The sequence below is a fragment of the Myotis brandtii genome, unplaced genomic scaffold, assembly GCF_000412655.1.
Source record: "Myotis brandtii unplaced genomic scaffold, ASM41265v1 scaffold18, whole genome shotgun sequence".
NCBI lineage: Eukaryota > Metazoa > Chordata > Mammalia > Chiroptera > Vespertilionidae > Myotis > Myotis brandtii.
Window position 1 is genome coordinate 13164547 of NW_005356674.1, and position 22784 is coordinate 13187330.

The 22784-nt window shown below is 41.6% G+C and overlaps 2 protein-coding genes and 1 long non-coding RNA gene across 6 annotated transcripts; 2 read left to right on the top strand and 1 right to left on the bottom strand.

Moving 5' to 3' along the window:
• Window positions 1–28: 28 nt before the first annotated feature.
• NKIRAS1 (NFKB inhibitor interacting Ras-like 1) lies at window positions 29–18561 on the bottom strand. 4 transcript variants are annotated; one of them, XM_005863648.2, is made up of 4 exons: window positions 18395–18561; window positions 12270–12380; window positions 8860–9101; window positions 29–1498 (listed from the first exon to the last, which is right to left on the bottom strand). In XM_005863648.2, exons 2-4 carry the CDS (start codon window positions 12361–12363, stop codon window positions 1256–1258), a joined length of 579 nt encoding a protein of 192 aa, XP_005863710.1. In that variant the 5' UTR covers window positions 12364–12380; window positions 18395–18561; the 3' UTR covers window positions 29–1255. The 4 variants fall into 4 exon arrangements, with proteins under 4 accessions (XP_005863710.1, XP_005863711.1, XP_005863709.1 ...); XM_005863649.2 differs by having other exon boundaries at window positions 18373–18561; XM_005863647.2 differs by lacking the exon at window positions 18395–18561 and adding an exon at window positions 10420–10491 and having other exon boundaries at window positions 12270–12354.
• Window positions 1369–9995, top strand: LOC106725663. Its single transcript, XR_001361592.1, has 3 exons — window positions 1369–1379; window positions 8902–8981; window positions 9911–9995. It is a non-coding gene; the product is annotated as an uncharacterized LOC106725663 (long non-coding RNA).
• A 106-nt stretch (window positions 18562–18667) lies between the features above and the next one.
• RPL15 (ribosomal protein L15) lies at window positions 18668–21209 on the top strand. Its single transcript, XM_014537587.1, is given in 5 exon segments — window positions 18668–18750; window positions 19424–19605; window positions 20082–20161; window positions 20163–20219; window positions 20840–21209. Coding segments are annotated over 4 exon segments (615 nt in total). The 5' UTR covers window positions 18668–18750; window positions 19424–19433; the 3' UTR covers window positions 21146–21209.
• Window positions 21210–22784: the final 1575 nt, after the last annotated feature.

Here is a 22784-nt window from a genome sequence, read left to right on the forward strand (position 1 = left end):
CCAGAGAAACTCACCCAGGTGCATGGAGTGAAGGTACATACACATTCATTAAGCATTTAAAAGGAATATGGTAACATTCCAGCATCGATCTAAGTTCAGTAGAAAAAAGCAAAGCTGCAAGATGATCTAGTATATTATCTAAAAATAATTGTAAAAGTATTTATCTTTCTATGTAAAATACATAGGGGAAAAAGCTATAAGTGGGAGAGCAGATAGGGAATGACAACCTTGTCTAAGCAATAATTTTAGACCAAAAAATGTATTTGTGATGAGAAATTTTAAAGAATTATGCAGTGGTAGCACTAGCCTAATCTAAAAGCATTCCATTGACGATGTTAAAACTTATTAGTTATTTTCACATTTCTTTGCTGAACAGCTTATTTCATGTTTTATATTTAAATCAAATAGTTAACTGCTTTCACATCAAAACCACTAAGTAGCCTGTTTCCTACCTTTAAAATTAGTAACAAAATTGAAATTTGCTAAATACAGTGAGCTCTATTGATCAGATCTTGCCAAAAATCTTCAGCGAGCCTTAGCACAAACTCAGATATCCAACTTGAAGACTATCTGTAGTCCAGTATTTTTATGATACATTTTATCCACATGACTACATGTCCATAAAACTATTCCAGGAGGTATAGTATTCCTTGTGGAAAACAAGATTTATTGTCCTTATGTGCCTAGCAGTTTTCTAAAGAAACAGTTTGAATATATTTATACCACCGACTACTTCAAGTCATGCTAAATGTGTAATTTGAACAAAGCTAAACCACAGGGTTTGTTCTATTTAGCAAGATCTCTTGTAGATAAAATTCAGCTTAGCATTCAAATTGTTTACTGTTTGATCCAATTTGGACACACAAAAAATGCCAGTTTATAATTCTAGGCATTAAATGACTTGTGAATTTTTTGGAAACAAAGTTATATTTGAGCTAAGAATGCATAAAGTTATACAGAATGATAGCTTTTGAAACATTAAAGGGGGAGGGACACTACTTATAGGTGTGTATATATAAATAACAAAGGTGCTAATATCAGGGACAAGTTTCAAGCAACCAGAATGCAAATATATTATTTCATATCAGGCAATAATAAGCTTAGCCCAAATAATTTAATTATAGCCTTACATGCATTAAATTGCTTCCTTAGGGATTTCTACCAGACCAAAAGTAGCTACAAATGGCCTATTTTAAATATGTTCACAGATACTTAAGGACAATCGCTATTCAACAAACAATTGTGGCACTGATTTTTAGTTCTCAGAACTAGAATTCCCTTTGTTTTTCCTCCCAGGCAAAGGAAAGCTGGATTTGCTCTGGGGCTGGGAAAGTTTGCTGGCCAAGAGAGTGAATGGTTCAATCAGAGTTTTCCGATCTGTAACTGTTACCTCCCACAGTCGCACCTTCTCACTTTTTGCCCATTGCTGTGCCACTTCAGCATCCACTTGTCTCTGCTCAGAAAGGTCCAGCTTGTTTCCTAATACGACAATTGCTACCTGAGAGGAAAAGTGATACAAAGATCACACTTTGCCAACATCATCAGTTCCTAGGCAAAATGGAGAAATAAAAAAAAAATTGTCCCATTTAACAATCTGGTACAACAAAACTGATTCTCAGAGGTAACCTGAATGACAACACAGTAGGACACAAACCTGACTCCTCCTGTAATGCATTTCTGTTAAAAACACAGAGGTTCATAGCTAAGATTTGTAAACAGCCCACGTGCCCATCAGCAGATGAGTGGATGAAAAAGCTGTGGTACAGTTACACAATGGATTACTATGCAGCAGTTAAAAAGAAGGCTCTTTTACCCTTTAAGACAGCATGGAGGGACCTGGAGAGTATTGTACTGAGTGAAATAAGCCAGTCAGAGAGAAATAAGTATCATGATCTCATTCGTGTGGAATCAAACAAAATAGATCCTGAGACATATAACCAGGAACAGACCGACAAATTTCAGAGGGAAGGTGGGGGAAGGGGGGTAGGAGTGGGGTGATTAACCAGGGAACATGTATGCATGACCCATGGACACAGACAACAGAGTGGTGAATGCCTGGGAGGGGCAGGTATGAAATGGAGGGGGTCAATGGGAAAAATCCAAGGGGACATCTGTAATACTTTCAACAACACATAAATTTTGAAGATGCAGATGTTCTATAGGCTGTTACGAAACATTTTAAATTAGCAACAGGTGAAGTTAACTCAGAATGGAAGCTAGACTTGGGGAAATTCATATCTAGGATGCAGATAAAGGTGTGACTGAAATATGCCTCCATTTCAGTTTCACTATCTACTGTGTGCTGTTTCCCTATACGTATTTCAAAATACACCAGAGGACTCCCAGAGCTGTGAGTTCCGCACCCCTAGAAACTAAGTTCTATGAGCATAGGAATTTTTGTTGTGTTCACACTATTCCTAATCATAGAAAGTTACCCGATGCAATCACTCAATATTTGTTGGACATATGGGCCAACAGGAATATTTTACAATAAATGCAAGGCAATCGTTCACAAATGCTTACTATACACCAGGCACCTGTTTTCAGGTGATTAAAAACCAGCAGTCACAAGCCCCCAGGGAGGGAAAAGGAAGGAGGACAAACAACCACCAGATTTTCAGATACTGACTGTAAAGCCAATAAAACAATAATGTGAAAGTGGAGGAAGTGCACCAAGAGCTGTCATAGAATGCTCCTCTGGGGACAGCTTTGAACTAGGACCTTTGAGCCACTGCTGTGCTCCTGCCTCTAAGGCCATGCCTTCCTGAAAGGATGGAGGGAGCACGCACGCCCTGGAGCTCTGGGTTTCCTGGCAAGTCTCTCCCATTTCTCAGCAGGAACTGTCTCTTCAAGCCCTCCAATCATCCTTCATCACCTAGATTTTCATCTTCACATACCTCCCCTAGGCCAGTGGTGCAGCTCTCGAGCCACATGCGGCTCTTTGGCCCCTTGCGTGTGGCTCTTCCTAAGCCTGAGGAGTGCCCTAATTAAGTTAATAACAATGTACCTACCTATATAGTTTAAGTTTAAAAAATTGGCTCTCAAATTTCAATCGTTGTACAGTTGATATTTGACTAATGAGTTTGCCGACCACTGTACTAGGCTGACCTCCATCTCTCTTTCCTCCCCAATTGTACAAACTGTTCCACTTTGCCCCAGACTTCCTACCTCCAACAGTGTCCCTCCCTAAAAACCCTAAATCTGTGGAGGCTGGTGCCGCTATTCTCTGCTACTACCTGCTTCCCACCCCCATTTTGTTGCTGTTCATTAGAGACCTGGCTTGTGGTCACCCCACACTACTTTTGTCATAATTCCTAGTGACTTCACTAGCCATGTGGGTGACCTGTCCAGTAACCTTGTCTCCAAAGATCTTAATCATTCTCCTAACCTCAGCCATTCACAACCATGAACACATCCTAACTCTTACCCTTATAACTGCTCTCCTCTATGAACTCAATTCCGGGAATCCCACTCTGACCTCTACCTTCCTAACACCCGACCACAGTTCTAAACACCACAAGGACCTACCATCCACTGGTTCTCCTACCGTAATCACTGTCCTTCAACCCCTCTCATCTCAGTTTCTCACCCAGCTTCGGTTATTTTAATTTACTCCATTGCTGTCATTATCCCATTGTGTTCACCTGGTATAAACCCCCTACTGTGGTTACATTTAACTCTTAACTGGACTCTGCCTACATCACTTACTGAACGTGTGTAGAAAAACCCAAATTCATAACCACTGACCTCAGGTGAGGTGGTGGTTTCCAGCAAATATATTACATTTACTCTGTAACTAAGACAACATCTACCTTGCCCTTTCCCCCAACCTCCAACATCTCTTCCGTCACCCACCTTACTCAGAGTCCATACTACTTCAGTAAGAAAATACAAGCACTGAGAAGAGACCTTTCACGTGTTTCCACCACACAGCTAAGCTACCATCTTCCAAGCCTATGCACCCATCCTCCCTGACCTGGACAAGGATGTCACTCCTGTATCATCCTCTCTTCTGTATCATCCATTTTCTTTCTATTGAATCATTCCCATTAGCACACAGTATGTCTCACCTAAATAAAAACAAGACTCTTTACAAATCCTTCTCCAGCTCCTCTCTGTTCCTTTATAAGACAATATGTTTACCCTTTGACACAAAACTAGCAAAGAGCTATGTTTGTTGTGTTCAGTTCTCTTACATCCAGTCCAATCAGACTTTATCTCACTGTTTTACTACAACAGTTAAGACCTCCAAGTTACTGAAGGCTGGCCATTTCTTTATCCCCCTTTTTTTTAACCTATCTGCAGCTTTTCACATAGTTTGATTACTCCTTACTTTTATTTTTTTTATTTTCTTATTTAAAGTATTACCAATAGTAGTACATGTCTCCTTTTTTTCCCCCCATTGTGATTACTCCTTACTTTTTAAAGTGCCCTACGTCTTCCTTGCCTTCTGGGACACCCTTATCTCTTGGATTTCCTCCGACCTCACTGGCCACTTAGATTCCTTTGCTGGTTTGTCTTCAATTCTCCAATGGGGTCAATGTCCAAGTGCTTCAGGGCTGTAGCATTTTAGCTAAGCTCCTTGCTATTCACCTTGTCCCTGTCTGTTTGACAACAGCCAAAGTGATCATTTTAAAACAAGCCCAAAGATGCGCAACCTCATTCATATTAAGGGAAATGAAACTACTAAATTACCATTCTCACCCAGGAGATTCACAAAACCCAATAGTTTAATCACACATGGTTGTCAAGGATGGAGAAACAGGCTTTTTCATACCATTCCTATGGAAGGCATTATATTTACTCTTTGACTCAAGAACCCCTGCTGCTTGATCAATTATACGCTAAAATGTGCAAAATAGTAAATGCAAATGATTATTCATTGTAGGAAGTCCTAGCCAGAGCAATTAGGCAAGAAAAATAAATAAAAGGCATCCAAATTGGGGGGAAAAGTAAAACTCACTGCCCTGGCCAGTTTGGCTCAGTGATTAGAGTGTTGGCCCACAGACTGAAGTACTGTGGGTTCAATTCCCTGGTCAAGGGCATGTACTTCAGTTGCTGGTTTGATCCTTGGCCCCAGTTGGAGTCAGTGGGGGAGGCAACCAGTTGATGTGTCTCTCACATCAAAGTTTCTTTCCCTCCCTCTCACTCTCTCTAAAAATCAATGGGGAAAAGAAAAAGTAAAACTCACTATTTGTGGATGACATTATTTTATATGTAGAAAACTCTAAAGACCACCACAACTATTAGAAATAAACAATAAAGTTACAAGATAAAAATCAATATACAAAAATATGTCTATACGTTAACGACAACCTTTTTTTAAAATATATTTTTATTGATTTCAGAGAGGAAGGGAGAGAGAGAGAAACATCAGTGATGAGAGAGAATCATTGATCGGCTGCTTCCTGCACGCTCCCCACCCCCCCAACTGGGGATCAAGCCCGAAACCTGGGCATATACGTATATGCCCTTGACCAGAATCACCCAGGACTCTTAAGTCCACAGGCCTGCACTTTATCCACTGAGCCAAACTGGCTAGGGGACAACAAACTATTTAAAAGAGAAATGAAGAAAATTCCATTTACAATTGCAACAAAAAGAATAACGTACCTAGGTATAAATTTCACAAAGGAGGTGAAAAGACCTTGCATTGAAAATGAGGGGGACCAAAAGTTTTGCCTTTTGAAATAGTGATCTTAAACTCAATTCTTCTGAAACAAAATTCAGAAAGAACTTTTGACTCCCTCCTGTCTAAGAGATTCAGATGGCAAAGCCTGCCTCAGGAAGGGGACCTCAGCATAACCACCACAGACAGACAGGAAGCCTCCAAGCAGGAGCCTGTTAGCTAGATACCCCGGGGCCCATTGTTTCCGAGTTGCCTAGCGAGGTTTTGCCTGCCATGTGTTCCACTCTTCCTCAACTACCGGTACATCAGCATTCTCACTTTTCACATCTAAGATCCTGTTTTCCTCCTCCTTTGACCAAAATGTAGTATGTACCCAATGCTGCCTCACTGTCTTTGGAATTTTCAAGCATATGTGAATTCCCTGGGTTCATGTATTAAAAATTGGATTTTCTCCTGTTAATCTGTCTCTGATAATTTGATCGTTAGCCCAGCTAGAAGAATTTAGGAGGTGGAGATGGGAGGAAAAATTGTTTTAGAGCACCCCCCCACACACACACCCAGTTTTGGAGAGCCAGCCAGGAGAATTCACTGGCTGGAATACTGCTTATTCCTTAGACTGCTGCAACTAAGAGATAATGGACATCTGACCACAGCTGGCTGAAAATGGTAAGCATTTTACCCTGTCAGCCTCTGATCTCGTGTTTGTGGGCTTCGATGAAAGTTAGAAGCAGTTAAAAAAAAAAAAAGAAAGTTAGAAGCAGTAAGAGTCCTTTTTCTCACTTCTACATTTAGATTGGCAAGAGAAAATATGTGTGAAAAGAGTCCTTTTTCTCTCTTCTACATTTAGATTGGCAAGAGAAAATATGTGTGAAATGAGTTTCCTGGGCAAATGTGACTCTGGTAAAAACTTGGTTTGAGTACTCTTGTTTTCTATGAATCCTGTTCCTTCCAGAGAGGTTCTATTATCTTCACCAGCTGAATGATGCTTAGGCATCTGGTGAGCAGCCGAACGGGCTATGGAACCCATGCTTAGGGAATCTTAAAACTTATTTGTTCAAAAGGGGGGGAAGCTTGTGACTTCCTGTGGTTTAGAATAGCTGGTGAAAGACAGGGCTTCCCTTCTTTCTTAGGCTAACTCTGCAAATAAACTGTTGGATCAGTGAGGGCTGTATCTTTTGTGTCCTTTATGGAACCTTTTGCTTCCTTGGTTACGCCATAAAAGGCTTAGTGTTTCAGTCGCTATTAAAATCCTACTGTCATTGGCCAGACGATGGATACCTTGAACTAGAAAAACTTCTAAATAGAAAAATGTTTAGAGAACTCTCATATTCGTATAATTAGCCATTAGGACTCCCTTAACAGGATGGAAGAACAGAAATTAGAACAAAAATCAAAATCCACTTAGATCTCTTCCTATTTACCTTTAGATATTTGCAGATACTGTAATAAAAAAATAAAAATTAAAAATAAATCAGGATGCCCGGCTGGTGTGGCTCAGTGGTTGAGCTTCGACCCATGCATCAAGAGGTCGCTGGTTCAATTCCCAGTAGGGGGCGTGCAGGAGGCAGTCTATCAATGTTTCTCATCAATGTTTCTATATCTCCCTTCTCCCTCTCCCTTCCTCTCTCTCTAAAAATCAATAAAAACATAAAGTCTGATAGAAATTAAAAAAAATAAAAGTCTTGGCTCTCCTATTGGTAAATCAGAAATACAAACAGCCTGTAACTACCTAAGGCTGAGGAAGCAAAGGGGGAAAAACTGGAAAAGGGGCACTTTTAAAAACACAAGTAGCTAAAGCCTTCCATGCCTGACCACGTCCCCACCCAATTATCCTTAAAAATTGGCAAGAGCCAGCCCTGGCTGCTGTGGCTCAGTTGATTGGGCGTAGTCCACGCATCAAAAGATTGCTGGTTGATTCTTGGTCAGAGCACATGCTCAGGTTGTGGGCAGGAGGTAACCAATTGATGATTCTCTCATCATTGATGTTATCTATTCACAAAGTAAATAAGTATTCAAAATAATAAAAATAAATGTCAATCCAGATGTCCTTCAGCAGGTCAATGGTTAAACTTTGGTACATACATACCATGGAATGCCACTCGGCAATAAAAAGGAATGAACTACTGATATGTGTAGTACCTGGATAACTTTCCAGAGAATTATGCTGCGTGAAAAAAGCCAAGAGTTAACATACTGTATGATTCCACTTATGTTACACTCTTAAAATGACAAGGTTAGAGAAATTGAGAACAGATTAGTGTTTGTCAGGGACAAAGAGGGGGTGGTGATAGGAGAGAAGTGGGGGTGGCTATAAGAGGGTAAAATAAATCCTTTTGGTGATGGAAATGTTCTGTATCTTGACTGCATAAGTGTCAGTATCTTGGTTGTGAAATTGTACTACAGTTTTGCATGTTGTTAATACTGGGGGGACTCCAGCTAAAGTTCTCTATTATTTCTTAAAACTGCATGTGAATCTACAATTATCTCAAAATAAAAAGTTTAACATAAAAGTAAAATGTAAAAATCTAGGTTAAGAACATCTAGTCAGCACTGTTAACCAGTACATCATAGGGGGTACTCCTAGGTGGTGAGGAGTCAGCCATGTGAAGATCTGGAAAGAGATCTGCGATAAGAGAGTTCCAGGGATGGGAACCAGAAACTGAGAAGGACTTAATAGGGGAACAAAATGATCATGTTGGAAAAACAGAAAGTGGACCAGTGTCAGTGGAGTACAGTGACAAAGGAACAGAATGATGAAGATAAGATGAAAAGGAGAGGCATGGGCCAAGTCATGTAAGACTTTATGGACTATGGTAAGGATCTTATTTTTAAGTGTCAAATGGGTAGAATCCAATCATTATTAAGTTAAAAAAAATTTTTTTTGCAAGGCTGAAGACAAGATTCCTATTTAGCCTAGGAGACAATAAAGAGCCCTAGGAAACAGTGCTGCCACACAATATGAAGTGAACTGCCTATATAGAACTTGAGATACGGAGTCCCTAAAATCCAGTTTATACATGAAAACAAGCAGAGACAGAAAGTCAAATGCTGGCCCCAACTGAACTCGGTCAGTCCTGTATTTCCTGGGCTAAGGAAAAAAACAAAAACAAAACACAACGTACTGTGAATACAATGTGAGTCTCTAAAAATATTTTAACTGCCCCATATTCCATGCTGCAATTTAAATAGTATTATGATTCATAGTTGGCATTTTTCACATATCCACTTACCTCTTTTTTGTCTTTGAACTTATCAATTTCTTTCTTCAGCAGCTCCACTCTTTGAAAGGATTCAAGATTATTCACACTGTACACTAGAACAAAGCCATCGGCAAATGAAAAATAGTGCTTCGGTAGGTCCACGCCCTCCTGCAGGCCTCTGGTGTCATAAAGATGTAACTGTTCCTTTACTCCCCGATCCGTTTCCACTGAAGCCATGTACACATCTTCCATTGTTTCACAATCTTCCATTCCTGGGATGAAAAAGGAATCACTCTCATGGGTACCAATATTGGATCATTGTACCAACTGTTGAGTATTTTCTTGTCCTTTAGAAGTTGTTGGCTTTCTAGGTTCCCTATTGACTACATGTAAGAAACATATTTCCATTACTAACTTCTTTAAAATGAAAGGTAGTTGTTGTAGTAAATGACCAACATGCTTTTTAAAAACACGTCTTCTGTATAGAAAAAATTTTAGTAAAGATTTAATATTACACATTTTTTAAAAGTTACTGTAAGAAGAGTCAAAGATCTGAATACCTAAATTGGAAGGTTAAAGGCTGGTTTTTAAAGTAGCTTCAATAACTTAGTGGTCCCATTTTCATCTCCATCAGAGCCAAGGACAGGGCCTGAGGTAAATTTGCTACTTTTTTTTTTCTATGCAACTTCCTCTATTTCCAAGGTCTGTTTATGGGACTCAAAAATTTATAACCTGGCCAGTGTGGCTCAGTGGTTGAGCATCAACCTATGAACCAGGTGGTCACAGGTTCGATTCCCAATCGGAGCATATGCCTGGGTTTCGGGCTGAATCCCCAGTAGGGGGAGTGCAGGAGGCAGCCAATCAATAGTTCTCATCATTGATGTTTCTCTCTCTTCTTCTCCCTTCCTTTCTGAAATCAATAAAAATATATTTTAAAACATGTTATATGTCCAGTCTGGGCCTGAACACCAGGCTTTCATTCCCAAGCACCTATTGGGCACTTTTATGTGAATGTCCTGCAAGTACCCCAAACTAACAAAACTTGTTATCTTTTTCTCCCCATACCTGTTTCTCCATCTAGCTTTCTCCCCTGGATCACCATCCACCTGGGCAGTCTTTAGAGTTCTTTTTAAACAAGGAAAACGTGGGTGCAAGTTATCATACATGAGGCACTTTACTGCTGAAACACCTGCTCAATACATTGCCACCTTCCATGCCCACTGGTGTGTTGGCACCTGAACTGCTGCAACAGTTCAATAAACACCTTGTATCCTTTCTAGACTGCTCAAATGTCAACTCCATGGATCCTCTCCTGATCATCCCCTTCCCTCCTTTCTGCTCCTACTGTGCCTTTTACAACACCATTTAATACTTAAACCTTCCCATATCGGTCCCCTCCAAGGCTGGCGTGTAAGCTCCTATGGAGCCAGGCCTGTAGCTAACCTATCTTGATAGCTCTGAGGACTAACAAATTGACTTACAGACATAGGAAGTCCTTAGTAAATGTTTGCTGAATGAATGAATTCATCATTGATGTCCCAATTTCAGTCCCTTTCTTGCCTGGGTGATCCTTGTAAAATGCATTCCTACCTTGCTTCATTTGTGCAGGTTTGTCTCTTCAACTAGTCTATAACTCCCTTTAGGCTGAGGAATTAGGAGAATCTGGCCAGTGAAAAAGATAAAATACTAAATATGGTAACATTTAGGATTCCCCCCAAAATGCCCCACCCAGGTCACCTTATGAAGCTCAAAGTCATAAATCCTATCCACATGCTTACAGTTTTCAATTAACGTTTTAATCCTCCATTCTTATTTATGAGGAGACAACCTAGGATTACCAGATGCTTGAGTAAAAGGGAGACCAAAACCAGAAAAGAACGCCTTATAAAAAAAGAATGCAGGAAAAAGAAAACTTACCAAAAAAAAAAAATTACCCAATATTATACTCAAAGAAATAAGATAGTACATCCATAAAATAAGAACAGGATACAAAGAAGTGAAAACTCAACACAAGGGCTGGGAAATAAAGATAAGGAAAACTCTCAAAAAGTGGAACAAAATATTGAGAGAAAGAAAACAGGAAAGAAATTAAAAAATTAGTTCACTAGTCTAGAAGATCCAGCATAGAGAACACAGAGAAGGGAAAAGGATCAACAAAATAATTCAGACATGAAGAACACACATTTCCATACTGAAAAGGGCCACATTTTCTTCATATATTTAAACTAAAGCAACATATCACAACAGACTGAACACAGAGGAAGTAGATACGATAACCCAACTAGACATTAGATTTTCAACAACGTAAATCGGTGCTCTTCTCACTAAATTATTTTGAAGACATAATTTTTCATAAACGTGTTATCTTGGTATGTGATGCTTATTATTATTTTAAGTAATAAATAAGTACTTTTTAAATTTCTGTTTTAATTTCTAATACAGTAAAAATATAGCCTATATAAACAAAAGCTGTTTGGAGTTTTAGGAAGGTAAAGGGGTTCTTTTGTTTCCCTCTGAGCATAATTTGTTTTTTTGCACAGCCAAAAATTAGAATCTGGAGGTGAAAAATTAAGAATAGTGCAGCATCTGTGGCAGGAGGGATTCAGAAACCATAAAAGTTAAGAACCGCTAGCACAGCCACCATGATAAAAACCGAATGTATGGATTTAACCAAAATTGCTAAATATTTTGAGACGGTGGAAGAGAAGCAAAGCTCATCAAAATAGTTATTAAAAGTAAGATAGAAATGTGCTCTAAGCCAGCGGTTGGCAACCGGTGGTCCGTGGGACCACTGGTGGTCAGTGAGGTCTGAGAGTTTGGCAACTGCTGCTCTAAGCTACTTGCCAGAGATACTTCAAAGATCTATGATTCTACTTATCTCTCCAACACAAACCTCATTTAATTCCAATTTGCAATGTTTGATCGCCTTAAAGCCAAAGATGCTGTCTTCTTCACCTCTGTATTCTCACAAGGCTGCATCACAGCCTGTTTCATATAGCGAGTATTTAATCATGACTCAGCTCAATGAATGAGATAATCCAATTCACAAAAGTAGGTCATACTGCAGCAAACAGCTGTTTCTTCCATTTTGAAAACCTATACAGCTGTATTGGAAAGTCATGTTTGAAATAGAATAAGATCATTCAGTGTATTCTTACATCAGTGCTTCTATGACTCCAAAACCACTATTCGTCATGTAAATACACAGGAAACTACATATATAAAAGGTATAACTTTCAGCAAGCACTCTTGAATTTCGCTATCATAAAAGATGTGTTTTTTTTTCTCTCTCCTATTATTTCCTCTCTCAACATCAGTTGACTTCTATGATCCTTTTGGTCCCTCTGGATTTCACTTTTGTGTACTGTCCCCCATCTTTAGGTTAGTATGACCAACAAAACCCCTAGCAGTTCCCAGAACCTACAGAAAAATAATCTTACCAATAGTATGATTCCCATAAAGGAGCTGCTCCAAAATTGCTGTTTTCCCCACAGACAGCAAGCCACAAACCACGACTTTGCAGCCCTTTCCCATCTTGTCTCAGGATAGCACTGCAAAGAGAACAGAATATCCTTAAAATTGTATACACTGAAATCAACCTTTTCTTTTTCTATGTTAAATTTAATAAGTAATACATACACAGGGGGGATTTCAAATTTAAAAAAAGATATATAGAATAAGGTATACCCTTCCAAACCCTACTTTATTTTCTCAAATTCTGTAATTTTTTTTAAATATATTTTATTGATTTTTTTACAGAGAGGAAGGGAGAGAGATAGAGAGTTAGAAACATCGATGAGAGAGAAACATCGATCATCTGCCTCCTGCACATCTCCTACTGGGGATGTGTCCGCAACCCAGGGACATGCCCTTGATCGGAATCGAACCTGGGACCTTTCAGTCCACAGGCCGACGCTCTATCCACTGAGCCAAACCAGTTTCAGCAAATTCTGTAATTTTTATGACCCACATCAGCACTAATCAGCTATCAGGAAAAATAATTTTTTTCCAGGAAAAATAAATTTTTTAATTCTCACTCGAGGACATACTTACTGATTTTACTTTATTTTTTTAAAAAATATTTTTTTAATATATTTTATTGAGTTTTTACAGAGAAGGAGGGAGAGGGATAGAGAGTTAGAAACATCAATGAGAGAAACATCGATCAGCTGCCTCCTGCACACCCACTACTGGGGATGTGCCAGCAACCAAGGTACATGCCCTTGACTGGAATTGAACCCGGGACCCTTCAGTCCGAAGGTCGACACTCTATCCAGTGAGCCAAACCGGTCAGGGATACTTTATTTTTTAAATATATTTTTATTGATTTCAGAGGAAAAGAGAGGGAGAAAGAGATAGAAACATCAACGAGGAGAGAGAATCATTGACTGGCTGCCTCCTGCGTGCCCCCTCACCCCCCCGGGGATCAAGCCCACAACCTGGGCATGCACCCTGACCAGGAATCGAACCATGACCTCCTGGTTCATAGGTTGACCCTCAACTACTGAGCCACACTGGCCGGGCAATGCTTACTGATTTGAGAGAGAGAGGAAGGCAGGGAGGGAAAGAGAGAGAGCAAGAGCAACATCAATGTGAGAGAAGCATAAACCGGTTGCCTCCTGTATGTGCCCCGAATGGGAATCAAACCACAACCTTTTGGTGTATAGGACGAGGCTCCAATCAATGGAGCCACACCAGCCAGGTGGGGCAGGAAGAATTTTTAATGCTACCATTATTGTAGCACAGTAGTAACAGAGCATTCAATTCCAGAGTAGTACACTACATTTTATCAGTAGAGAAATAATCATCACTTTATTTTCTTTATATTTTCAACATAACTGCAATACAAAAATTCTCAGGGCAGAGCTCTGTGTAACACTGATCATATACGGTATGCTATTTCCTATGTCAGCAACTATGGCCTGTTTTAAAAGGTTTTCTGCACATACCTCTGAATTTATGATTATTTTAATATCATCTCATCCTATATAATAAAAGGCTAATATGCAAATCGACCGAACGGCGAACGACAGGTCGCTATGAGGCACACTGACCAGTCAATTTGCATATTAGGCTTTTATAATATAGGATTTTGTGCATACGTGTAAATAAATAAATGGGGGGAGGGAGTTGTTTCAGTATACCACAGAAATCTCCATGAAGGACAATCAGTAAAAGTAACTGAATAGAGATAACTCAAACATTGGGTAAGGATTTTAAGGTTTTTTAGAACAGAAAAGGAAAGAGATAAGACAGAATAGACCATGTTAAATATTTTACATCATTAAAAAGAAAAAGACAAAATGGGGTGTGATTGACCAAAGCACAGCCGAAACATCCTAGGTACCTAGTTGTTTTCAAGTGGGAAACAATAATACTACATAAGGCTGAAGATTAATGGCCTGCTACCATCTATTAAAAAGTATGAATCCTTTTTAAAATGAATATCTACTGTAAGATTTTGAATGAAATGCACATTCAAAAATAGTTTATTTTCTACATATGGTAACAATGGCAAAGACTCACATTACAAGTAAGGAAGTAGTTATGCTCATATATATACTCAGATTTACAAACCAAACCTACTAAAAGCTTCATTCTATAAACATTATAATGTTTAATAATTCCCCAATACAATAAATATGTGCCATTTCCTTCCAAATTAAAAAAAAAAAAATAGGCCATTTGCAGTCCCTGCATGGACACTGAATCACACGAATAGATCCTGGGGATGGCCAAGTCTCCTGTAAATTTAGGTTTCGAGAGTTTGAAAGGCTCCAGAGTAGATGGATTGTGAACTTGAAGGTTCCTTCTGACACTGTAATGCTATGGATGGAAAATGCTTACTCAAAAACTACATCAACACTGAACTTAACACAAAAAGCAGTAGTTACGTAGAGCTATTGGTTACAGTAACCACCTTAAGAAACTGCTGGACAATACATTCCTTCTGTGACCTATTAAAATTCATCTGCTGTAAATGACGAAGAGAACATGCTTAATAGGCAAAATCCTGTGCAGTCCTAAATATATATTGCTTTGCTTTCCAGGCTAATCAGTAATGTTGCTAGAGAATGAAAACATGACCTGGTCTGTTCCTGGGGAAAACGCTGAGCTTGGGCCATATTCTCTGAAGAGCCATCAAAAACAGCCCCCCAAACTGGGAATACTTCTTTTCCTTAGATAAGGAAATCATTCTACTTTTATAAGAAAAACACAACCTTTTTATGTAATCAGAAAAAATGTTAATACTGAAACACTATTAACATCATAGAAAGATATTACAGATACTATGACATAAACATCACATGGGGAAACTACACTGCATATTTTTTAAATTTTTTTAAATATATTTTATTGATTTTTTTTTTACAGAAAGGAAGGGAGAGGGATAGAGAGTTAGAAACATCGATGAGAGAGAAATGTTGATCAGCTGCCTCCTGCACACTCCCCACTGGGGATGTGCCCACAACCAAGGTGCATGCCCTTGACCGGAATCAAACCCGGGACCCCTGATTCCGCAGGTCGACGCTCTATCCGCTGAGCCAAACCGGTTAGGGCGACACTACATATTTTTTTATGAAAACATCACATACTGTGCGCAATACTTTTACTATCCATTCATGAGCACATTTACATACATTAAAAGGGTTTTGCAAACAGTACTGCACGTAATATCCTAAGCAGATTCCAGCTTACCATTCTTTTATTCATTGAATAAATATTTACTGAGGGCTTACCATAGTTCCAGGCATTAGAAACAAACAAAACCAGAAATGATCCTTACCCTCGGGAATCTCAAAATCAATTGGAAATACCAATCCAAATTTTGCAAAACTAACAGAGAAACTACAAATTAAAAACTGCAAGATCTAATTAAGAACTTAGCAGTGGCCCTGACCAGTTTGGCTCAGTGGCTAGAGTGTCGGCCTGTGGACTGAAGAGTCCCAGGTTCGATTCCGGTCAAGGGCATGTATCTTGGTTGCGGGCACATCCCCAGTGGGGAGTGTGCAGGAGACAGCTGATCGGTGTTTCTCTTTCATCGATGTTTCTAACCCTCTATCCCTCTCCCTTTCTCTCTGTAAAAAATCAATAAAATATATTTAAAAAAAGAAAAGAAATTAGCAGTGGTTATTCACATCACCAGACTCTCCTTTCCAAATGATTCATCCAACCCTGTCTGCAGTCATCAACCTTGACTCATTTTCTCACACCCCACTTCTGATCCATCAGTAAATCCTCTACACCAGTGGTTCTCAACCTTGGCTGCACATTAGAATCACCTGGGAATCTTTAAGATCCTGATTTCTGGGCCCCATCCTCCGGAAATTCTGTTTCTTTGTTATGGGGTGAGGCCACAACATTAGTAACAAAGAAACAGAATTTCCGGAGGATGAGGCCCAGAAATCAGGATTTTAAAAAGATTCCCAGGTGATTCTAATGTGCAGCCAAGGTTGAGAACCACTGCTTTACACGGTTGAAACATCCAGGCTGAACCATTTACCACTTTCCGACCAACTTCCCTCACCTGGTCTTAAAGACACTCATGCCATAAACCCCCAAACCTGGGAGTATTTTACTTGATACAAGAAAAGGTATTTTGCAGCTCTGATTAAACTATGACCACTGCGGTGGGGAGATCATCCTGGATTATCTGGGTGGACCCAGTGTAAGCACAACTGTCTTTATAAGGGACCCAAGAGTGTCAGAAAGGAAGACATGGTGATTTTAAGATACTGTACTGCTATCTTTGAAAATGAAGAAAGGGGTCAGGAGCCAAAAAATACCAATGGCCTCTAGAAGCTGGAAAAGGCAAGGAAGTGGGATTTTCCCCTCATGCCTCTAAGAGGAACACAGCCCTACTGACAACTTGATTTTAGCCTAATGAGATTTCTGATCTTCAGAACAAGAAGACAATAACTTTGTGTTGTTTCAAGCCAGTAAATTTGCTATAATTTGTTACAGCAGCAACAGGAAACTAATACAACCTCCTTACTAGTCTGTCTGCTTCCACTTTCCCCTTCCCCTTTAGCCTCAAAACTACAATCCAAAGGATCCTTTAAAAATGTGTAAGCTACCCCCATTTGACAAAAGAAAAACCAATAAAAGCCAAACAAACTTTTTTAAAAAATTATATATTTTTTATTGATTTCAGAGAGGAAGAGAGAGGGGGAGAGAGGAAGAAACAACAATGATGCCAGAGAATCATTGATCAGCTGCCTCCTGCACACCCCACACTGGGGATGGAGCCCGCAACCCAGGCATGTGCCGGGACTGGAATTGGGCCATGACCTCCTGGCTCATAGGTCGATGCTCAACCACTGAGCCACACGGGCTGGGCCCAAATAAGCTTTTGATTTTTATATCGCTTGCATTTTGTGGCCCTCAATAAATAAATTTATTTTTTGTTTCCTAATATATATATCAATCACATAAAGTTATCCTTCTGCTCAAAATCTCCCAGTGGTTGCCAATCTTGCGCAGGTTGGAAACCCCATGTCCTCATAACCTTCACCTGTCTCTCATCTCCTGGTCTCCTGTGTGTATGGCTGGCTGCAGCCACACTGCCTCCGTGCTGCTCCCGCATTCATCCAGGCACACTCCAGCCGCGGCGCTGGTCCGCACATCTCCTCCGCTCCCCACTCTCTCAGGTCTCCTCTCCATCCTGGCTTCTCACTCGCTCACCGCGAACGTTCCATCCAAAACTGCCGCCTCAACACTCCCCACCTCTGACATTGTCGGTGGCACTGACCATCCGAGATGACATCTGACCATGTTTATGGCCCGTTTCCAAGGAAGCCCTGACCAGGCTGCACCCCCAGCGAGCGGGACGCTGCCCGGCCCCAGTCAGGCGCTTCATAAATATCTGTTAATGGAATCAATGAACTATGTGAAGGCTCGTGCAATGAATGGTAAGCCGGACTTTTCCTTTTTTAAAAAAAAAGGAAAGTAAAATAGGAAATAGGGGCGAAATAACCAAAACCTCTAATGATTTAGAAAGTAAATAGGATTCTCTTAAATATTGGCTACATTTAAACTTAGAACTTGTAGAGTTAAACCACACCATTGTATTAAAATACTCTGGAGACGCTAAAAAAGCGAGTAAACCGTTTTTTACATAAAGAACGCAACACAAAAAGCCAGCATTTTTTCCCTAAACAGGCGCACCTGCCAGCCAGGTCTCGGCAAATAAATATTGCGTTTTTCTAAAAAATTGTGGTTCTGACGTCGCAATACTGGAACCAAATCCTCACGCAGGAAAGACCCGGGAATGGAAACGCGCTCTCCCTCCCCCGGACCCATTTGGGGCAAAACCCCTCGTCACTGGCCCTGCGGGGGCTAAAGCCGGATTGGCCCGCGGGCTCCGACCCGCGAAGCCCCTGGACCGGGAGCGACTTATTTGGCGGCGGGGACAGCGTCGCGGGGGTCGGTCGGAGCACCCCGGGGCCCCAGACCCCTGCGCCCGTCCTGGGGTCGGAAGGGGACAGCGTTTCCCGCAGCGACACCTCAAGCGAGGAGCCTGCGGTGCGCGAAGCGACGTACCGGTACACAAAGTGACACAGACCTGTGCCCTCCGCAGACCCCGCGGATCGCGGCGCGTTGGCAGCCCGGCTCCCCGGCAAGTTTCAGCTACCGGAGCCCCGCCCCCAGCTCGCCTCCTCCCCCCACAGCGGGTCTGGAACGCCCGCCGCTGCCTCCGCAAGGTCTGTCGCCTAGAGGAGCAGGGGCGGGACAATGAGGAAGGCTGTGCCCCCTCCCGGCGGAACTCCGCCCACCCGGCGCTCTGCCGGAACTACATGTCCCATGAGGCTCTGGGAGGCCGCAGCTTTCTACCGGAAAGAGTTTCGCTGAAGTGGGGGAGGAGCCCAGAGAGGATTGTGGGAGAGAGGCTCTTCCTTTCCGTCTGGCCGCAGCCATCAGGTAAGCCGTGTTGGAGACATACGCTATTTCATCCGCCGCTCATCTCCCTCTGCCCGGGCCATCCAGGCTCGGAGACGCTGCGTCCTCAGAGCTTCTCCCGCCTCCTGTGCGGCGTGAGTTTGATCAGGATGCGGGGCAACGGGGTTACGGAGAGGCGGCCGCCGGGGCGGGCCGGGGGATGGTGTGATGGCGGCGCGAATTCGAGCTGGGCCCAGAGCGTGAAGGAAAGGGAGGCGTGGGGCAGAGGAATAGGAGGCAGGGCCAGGGCTTCCTGAAGCGAGTCGGTCGGTTGGGTAGAGTAAATGCTTTTTCCTAGGGAGTTAACCTTTTGGCGGCGGCAACATTCCCCTGTATTGTCGGCGAGGTCTCTGCAGACGGGGCCGGGCCCTTGGGGATGCCGCCTGCCGCAGTGACCCGCCCCTTCAGGGCCTAAGTCTTGCGCCATTCATTCGTGCAGGAAAAAAAAAAAATGCGCCGAGGGCCTTGCTGCGTTGCCCTCTCTGGGGTCGCAGAAGTGACTGAGCGCCGCTTCCCGTGGACGCAGCGGCGGGGGTCAGGCTAGCTGCGCGCTGCAGTTTGTGCAGAGCCATTTTCATCCGCAGTGGTTGCCTTGTGGCTGGTGGGGAGCTAAGATGGACGTACGCAGCCTTTAATACCCGGTGTTATCTCAAAGGTAAACCAAGATGGGCGCTTACAAGTACATCCAGGAGCTATGGAGGAAGAAGCAGTCGGATGTAATGCGCTTCCTTCTCCGGGTGCGCTGCTGGCAGTACCGCCAGCTCTCGGCGCTCCACAGGGCGCCCCGCCCCACCCGGCCCGACAAAGCGCGCAGGCTGGGCTACAAGGCCAAGCAAGGTGAGTGCGCCCTGCCTGGGTGCGTGGGTATAATTGTTCCCCGGGGAAGGCTAGGGGCTGGTGAGTAGGAAGAGCAGCTATTGCCCCGATGTCTTCCTTCACGTAGTTCTTTGGCAGCGACTGTCCTCAGCTGTCAACACATTGAGGTTGTGGACCAGTAAATAGTTGTCTAGCTGCTCTAGCAGGTGTGTTGTAGATTACAAATTTGCATGAGTCTGGACTAAAGCAAAATAACGGTGTAGAGTGAGAATGAGAAGTTAATCCCTATCTCTGTGGTTAATAACAACGGACTTGGAAAATAACCGTTTTGTGTTCTTTTTTAAAAGTGAATCTCAAACTGATGTTCATTTTACCATCGCTGGGTCTGTAGTATTTGACTTACGGTCTGAATATATTTGATGTAGGCGCAAAAGTGACATGTCATTGAGTCTTGCACTCTGTGGTTTTTATGAAATCACCGTGATTTTTGTTTATAGGTTACGTCATATATCGGATTCGTGTGCGCCGCGGTGGCCGCAAGCGCCCTGTTCCTAAGGGTGCGACCTACGGCAAGCCTGGTCCATCACGGCGTTAACCAGCTGAAGTTTGCGCGAAGTCTTCAGTCTGTTGCCGAGGTAAGTGGTCTTTGAGAAGCAGTTGTATTGGTTACCTCCCGGAGGTGATGTAGACTGGTTTGTGCAACTTTTCTGATAGCTAACTTGTGCCTAGGGGAGCCCTTTGTGTTTAGATGGGGTTTGTGAGTTTTACTATTAACATTGGTCGAGTTTCTGTCGAAGACAAGACTTTATAAATAGTCTGTTACTAGCTTGTCTTTGCTCATATATGTCAGAAAGTGTTTTATGATTAGTGTGAACCTGTGGAACCTAAGCTTTTGAAGGACAGTAAAAAGAAGGCAAAGCTATGCAAGAGAGACCATTGTGGCCTGCAGTGCCTAAAATACGCTAAATGTTAAGGTTTTTGTAAGAAGTTTGCTTGTCCTCCCCCCTCTGTTGTATTAGAAAAAAGGTGAGTTCCAGAATCCTAAATTTTGTTAGCCAGATATTATTCATTCCTTAAAGGCATTCACAAACCCCATTCATTAGATAGGGGCTAATAGTAGGGAATAGTAGTTTACCTTTTCATACTTATGGTTGGGTGCCGTAGTCTCTTGTCTAGTGATGAACTAAAGAGAATTCTTGGTTCCGAATTTACTACTGTGGGAAATGTGGGAGGCTGACCCTTTTTCCTCTTCTAGGAGCGAGCTGGACGCCACTGTGGGGCTCTGAGAGTCCTGAATTCTTACTGGGTTGGTGAAGATTCCACGTACAAATTCTTTGAGGTTATTCTCATTGATCCATTCCATAAAGCTATCAGAAGAAATCCTGACACCCAGTGGATCACCAAACCAGTCCACAAGCACAGGGAGATGCGAGGGCTGACGTCAGCGGGCCGCAAGAGCCGTGGCCTTGGGAAGGGCCACAAGTTCCACCACACTATTGGTGGATCTCGCCGTGCAGCTTGGAGAAGGCGCAATACTCTCCAGCTCCACCGTTACCGCTAATATAAGTAATGTTTGTAAAATCCTTACCTAATAAACAATTTAGGACAGTCATGTCTGCTTAAAAGTGTTCTTTGATTTGTTAAAACTAGTCTGCAGATTGTCATGAATGCATTGTCACATTATAAAAGTTAAAGTGCAATAATGTTTGAAGACTATAAGTGATGGTGTGTCTCATTACTCATAAGATAGACGCTTTTGTCTTGGCTTTATGTCAGTGATTTTCAACTGTTTTCATCTCATGGCACACATAAACTAATTATTAAAATTCTGCAGCACACCAAAAAGTAATGTTTTGCCAATCTGACCAAAAATAGGTATTTTGATCAATTCTTTTTTAACTTGACAATCTAAGGGGGCTAGAGGTTAGTGCCCCTGACTAGTCAGGTATTGCATGTTTTAAAAATTGTGTCCCACCAGTGTGCCACAGTATACTGATTGAAAATCGCTGCTTCATCTTATTAGGGAGTTTCCTATGTCAGTGTTTGGTATAGGTGTAACATTCTGTGAAGGAGTGCAAAACTAGCCAGTAGATTCGTTGGTGCATGTGATGAAACCTACAGCTTTATTAGGGTAATGCAGTGCTCTCTGCTTGTTTACTCTCAAGGAGCTGTTTTTTGGAGTTTGAATTTTGCTTGGAAATGTGAAAGATAACCTAATCTATTCTCATGGTCCTGTGCAGAAAAATGAAAGTTAAGTAGGGGGTTCACATTTTTTAGATTAACCCAATATAACTGCTGCTTCTGAAAGAAGAAAAGTTTAAAAGGATGCCACCATTTTTTAGGAGAATTGAATGATTCTGTTGAAAGAGGGTTCTCTTAAAATTAAACATTCTAGTTTACCTAAACAAAACTGGCTTGATCTCCGTAGTACCATTCACTTTCACATAAACGCTAGAAGCCCTTATTCAATCCCATGACTGAATTTCCTGCAAAGTAGTAATAGTAATTACATTGGTGTGTATTGAAACTGATGGAAATTGAACAAATGAGAAGGGGAATTAACTTTAAGGTGTGTTGTGTTATAACTATTATGAACCCATTAGCCACATTAAGGGGGAAAATGCAGTTGACTTTAAGGGTACTTGTGCTTAGTTCATTTAGTCTTATAAGTCATCTTGGGCCAACCCACTATATCCATTATTCCTATAATGTTACTGAGAATAGTCATGTATTGCTGTCAGTACAAGTTTAAGGTTTCCAGTCTAACCTTGGGCATTGTCTACAGTTATTTTTCTCATCCCTGCTCAAACTACCCTCAAAATCCTTACCATTCCACAAACTTTCCAGGCCTTCACTTGTGTTTACCTTAATGTTAAAGCATACCACCACATTATGTTTGCCTCTTGTCTTAAAATAGACTAGGTTTCTGTTTCCCAGGGTGAATCTGAGCGTGTAGGAAATATAGAAGAGGAATTGGCTCCAATTTCCAATTCTGGGTTTGCTGACTTAATAGGTAGTTTAGTTCTAAAATCCTAATTGCTGGTTTCCTTTTTTAACCAATTTTTCTTATTTTCTTCATGGGTCTTAAAAGGCTTGGTTAAATGATTTCCAGAAAACATGTAGCAAACTCATAAAACCTCTTAAGACCTAAATTCCTTTCCACTCAAATTTCAAACCATCTGTTTTGTGTGTAGAGGTTG